This window comes from Triticum dicoccoides, chromosome 5B, assembly GCF_002162155.2.
Source record: "Triticum dicoccoides isolate Atlit2015 ecotype Zavitan chromosome 5B, WEW_v2.0, whole genome shotgun sequence".
Taxonomy (NCBI): Eukaryota; Viridiplantae; Streptophyta; class Magnoliopsida; order Poales; family Poaceae; genus Triticum; species Triticum dicoccoides.
The window spans coordinates 432,263,191-432,267,345 of record NC_041389.1 but is presented as its reverse complement, the minus strand read 5'-3'; the positions used below and the strand labels follow the sequence as shown (position 1 = coordinate 432,267,345).

General features: G+C 58.1%; 1 protein-coding gene across 1 annotated transcript; it reads left to right on the top strand.

Annotated features, from left to right (window-relative positions):
- The first annotated feature begins 1,337 nt into the window (after positions 1-1,337).
- Positions 1,338-3,168, top strand: LOC119310059 (heat stress transcription factor B-4c-like). The gene is made up of 2 exons (XM_037585912.1): positions 1,338-1,874; positions 1,979-3,168. Exons 1-2 carry the CDS (start codon positions 1,620-1,622, stop codon positions 2,888-2,890), a joined length of 1,167 nt encoding a protein of 388 aa, XP_037441809.1. The 5' UTR covers positions 1,338-1,619; the 3' UTR covers positions 2,891-3,168.
- The last annotated feature ends 987 nt before the right edge of the window (positions 3,169-4,155 follow it).

Genomic DNA, 4,155 nt, shown 5'->3' with positions numbered 1-4,155 from the left:
TCTTTTCCGTCTCGCAAGCTGACTAGAGAAACCCTTCCTTCCCTCAGTCTCTGTCGATGAGCCCGTGGATTTGCCTCCCCTTCGCCTGCCGCTCCGGCAGTCGGTGGCGAGGAAGGGATTTCTTGTGCCTCGTCTCCGGCTAGTAGATAGGTAGGGTTTTAGTTCTCGCAGGGCGGTGTTTGGAATGGCGGTACTTCTTCGAGTCGGTCTTTCGGGCTTCGATCCTTCTCAAGTTCGTCCACTGGGGCGTATTGGATGGAGCCCCGACGTAGATTTCTACCAACTCCTTGGTGTGGCGAGGTTAGGGTTTCTCGCGGTGCGTATGTAACGGCAATATTTGGTGTCGAATCTTCTTATTGAATCAAGAAGTCAATAGCAACGACTGCGGCTCTGGGACGCTAGTCCTTAGGCGCACGTGCACGAGGACTTTCCGACTATCATCGACAAGGTCAGACCCAGCTCCGGTATGGGAGTGACGACAGCGACGCGTCGGCGGCTTGTTCTTAGGACGGCAATGGTCATTTAGTGGCCCATAGATATTAATGTAATTTTTATTATGTTTGAGTTGTTGTATTTCCCGTGGATCAATACAATAGATCTGATCTTTTCGGGAAAGAAAAACTCCTCCAGGGGGAGCTTGTGATTTTTTTTCCTCTCCTCCGCAGCGAAGGACAGTCGCACAGAAAATATCAACTCAACAATAATAGCAAAATAGAGAAACCCCGCGCTTGGGACGTGCGACAGCACGTGATGTGCACCGGTTAGGGCACATGGGACTTGGAATAGTGATCTGATCCATCCATCCATCCAAAGGAGCGTATGTGCCCCTTCGTACCCTGCTAGAAGAGGTCACGTGCGATGGCGGAAATCCAATTATCATTTTTCTGCGGCATATACTGTATGGCATTGACCGGCCAATAGGAATGGCTGGCACTGCTTCTATTTTCCTCTCGTCTCTCTGCAACGAGAAAAGAAAAGAGCGATCAGATTTGAGATGCTTCCAAGACTGTCGCAGCGCTTGTCTGCCCGGCGCGAAGAATACAAGGTACCATTTTCCCGAGCCTGAAAAAGAAATCGATCCAACATCAGACTCAGTGTCTGTGTGACTAGCATTTGATTTTAGACGGAAAAAAGGTCGGGTGTAAAGGAAATATTTTGGAGACCGAAAGGGTTAAAAGAGGCCTCAAAACGGAGGATGGTTTTGGGGCTGCAGGCAGTGGCGGACGTGTCACGGGTCTACCTTGAAAGTTGAATCTCAAGACGGAACTCCCGATCCTTCTCTCCAAAACGAAACACCCAGACAGACATACAGACGCAGCGACGACACATATTCCCTCCCACCACCTCCACTGCCCACTCGTCCCCCAGCCACCGCGCACGCTCCCCGAGGCAGACCCACTCGCCCGCCTGCCTTCCTTCCTCCTTCGCCCACTCCCTTCCTCCGTATTCACCACCACCCTGGTAGTTAAAACCAGAACCACCACCTCAAACTCGACAGCCCGAGTGAGTTAAAACCCTGAGCCGAGCTTCCCTAGTGGAGTGGTTTAGAAACCTCCGCCGACTCTTCCTCCAACTGTTTCAGTGCAGTAGTGTCCGGCGGGTGAGCAGGAGCGCGAGCGATGGAGCGGTGCGGGAGCTGGTCGGAGTCCGACGCCGCGGCGCAGGCGGCCGCGCAGAAGGCCGTGCCGGCGCCGTTCCTGACCAAGACGTACCAGCTCGTCGACGACCCGGCCACCGACCACATCGTCTCCTGGGGCGACGACCGGGTCTCCACCTTCGTCGTCTGGCGCCCGCCGGAGTTCGCGCGCGACATCCTCCCCAACTACTTCAAGCACAACAACTTCTCCTCCTTCGTCCGCCAGCTCAACACCTACGTAAGCGCCAGCTGCCATTTCCGCTTCTGTTTTTTGATTGAGTTTGCTCTTTACGATGCGTGCATGGAGCGGTGCTGACGGTGTGTGGCATTGTTGCAATGCAGGGGTTCCGGAAGGTCGTGCCCGAGCGGTGGGAGTTCGCCAACGAGTTCTTCCGCAAGGGGGAGAAGCAGCTGCTGTGCGAGATCCACCGCCGGAAGACGTCCGGGTCCACGACGTCGTCGTCTCCGCCGCCCTTCTTCGCGCCTCCGCACTTCCCGCTGTTCCACCCCGGCGTCTCGGTCGCGCATCACCACCAGCAGTTCGTGGGCGAGGACGGGCCAATGGCGGCGCACGCTGGCATGGGCGTCCCGTTCATGCAGCCGCATTGGCGGGAGCAGGGCGCGCCTCGGTTGCTGGCGCTGGGCGGACCCGCCGCGCCCTCGCCGGGGGCGGACGGCAACGGCCGCGCATCCAGCGCGGCGGTGCTGATGGACGAGAACGAGCGGCTGCGGCGCAGCAACACGGCGCTGCTGCAGGAGCTGTCCCACATGCGCAAGCTCTACAACGACATCATCTACTTCGTGCAGAACCACGTGCGGCCCGTGGCGCCCAGCCCGGCCGCGGCCACGTTCCTCCAGGGCCTCGGCAATGGCATGCAGCCGCGCAAGATGCCGCCGGCCAGCACCGGCGCCGGGAACGGGCTCAACACCTCCGGCGGGAGCACGACGTCCAGCAGCTCTCTGACCATCGCCGACGAGCTCTCGCCTCCTCCCAACCATCTCTCCGCGGAGAAGAGCGGCGGGGAGGCCGGCAGCAGCAGCGCGGCTCTGTCGGCGCCCACGAAGCTCTTCGGCGTGCACCTCAGCGCCGCCCCGGTCGGCGCAGGGAGCAAGAGGCCGCCTTCCCCCCAGGAGGAGCTGCCGTCCACGCCCCCTGCGACGAAGGCAAGGCTGGCGCTCGAGAGCGACGACCTGAGCCTGTCCGTGGCGCCGCCGTCGCAGCCTTACGCCGCCTCGTCTCCAGCTAGGAGTTAGCTAGCTAGATAGCTAGTTAGTATTAGCTCACTCACCTAGCAAGCAAGCAAGCAGGGTAGCATCCGCGTTGCTGCATGCAACCGCGGACCATTTTGCTGTGTTCTAATCCGACCGACGTCTTCTGTTTCCTACTTAGACCAGTTGTTAGTTTGTTGCTCCCTCCTGAAGTTAGCAAGTGCTTAGTTAGGGTTCTGTCTGTAAACTCTAATCGCCCAGCACTCTGAACAAGTGCCATCATGTGCCCGAACTAATCGAAGCCAATCCGGTGTTTTTGTACAGTACTGCTCCTGTAACTAGCTGCTGAACTGCGGCGCCGCTGATGGCAAATCTTTTGTTTGCACGGCAAGTCCGGGAAAGTGCAGCAAGTCAGCAGCACCCTCGATTTAAAATCGCTTTCTTTGGTAGCCTTTTGCGTGCGCTCGGCGAGTCAAAGATGGGAAAAGGCTGTTGCCTGTTGCATTGCAGCCATTGCAGCAGGCTCGAGCCCATTGGTCACATACACAGGTCGTATCTCACCGAGCGAGTCTCGCTTGTTTCTGAGACGTAGGTAGAATACTGCATGCTGTAGAGTAGTACCAGTACGAGCACTAGCTAGTTGTAGCCCTAGGCTGGCTGGCTGGCTGGCTGGCCGCTTGACAGGTGAAGATAGAGAGGAGTACGTAGGCTGCGCAATGCATGCCCGGGAAACCCGAGAAGCGGCAGCGTGATGATTAGAGAGGACTGAGCTGGCCCGAGCCTGGAGAAGATCTTGGGAAGTCTAATCCGGAGCCGGAAACGTAGAGGCCGGGCAAGAGATCTCCTCTGGTTGCTGCTGCCTCGTCTCAGCGAAACCTCTCATCTCTCGGGCGAGGTCAGGGGAGGTGGCATCGGGCTCTGTTTCTTCCGCTGCTCGCTTCTGCTGTTTGTTGCTGCGGCGAGGGCAGCAGCAGGGGTGGGGTGGCGGGGAGAGACCAGGCCGAGCCAAGGCGGGCGGGGTTCCCACGATATTCCGAAAACCCAAAAGGGAGCTCGTCGTCCGGTCCGGACTCTGACTGCCTTCCGTTCCCTCGGAACGTGATAGTTCTGCCAGATTCCCCCGGTCCGCAGCATGCAGGCGCAGGACCCCACGCTGGTATAGTTCCGCTCCTCCACATGCCCCTTTTCTTCACTAGGTACACGTACCAGCTTACACGCATGCCTGCTGCAGCCAGCATGAAAAAAGCCTTTCCGCGGTACCCCCAGCTGCTGCTCTTTATAGCGTTACGTTTTCCTTTATCTTCTCTTTT

Bases quoted from the DNA above. Each gene is read 5' to 3' on its own strand.
- LOC119310059 (XM_037585912.1), top strand. From the start codon at position 1,620: ATGGAGCGGTGCGGGAGCTGGTCGGAGTCCGACGCCGCGGCGCAGGCG. The intron at 1,875-1,978 runs GTAAGCGCCAGC...GTTGCAATGCAG, and splicing joins TCCGCCAGCTCAACACCTAC to GGGTTCCGGAAGGTCGTGCC.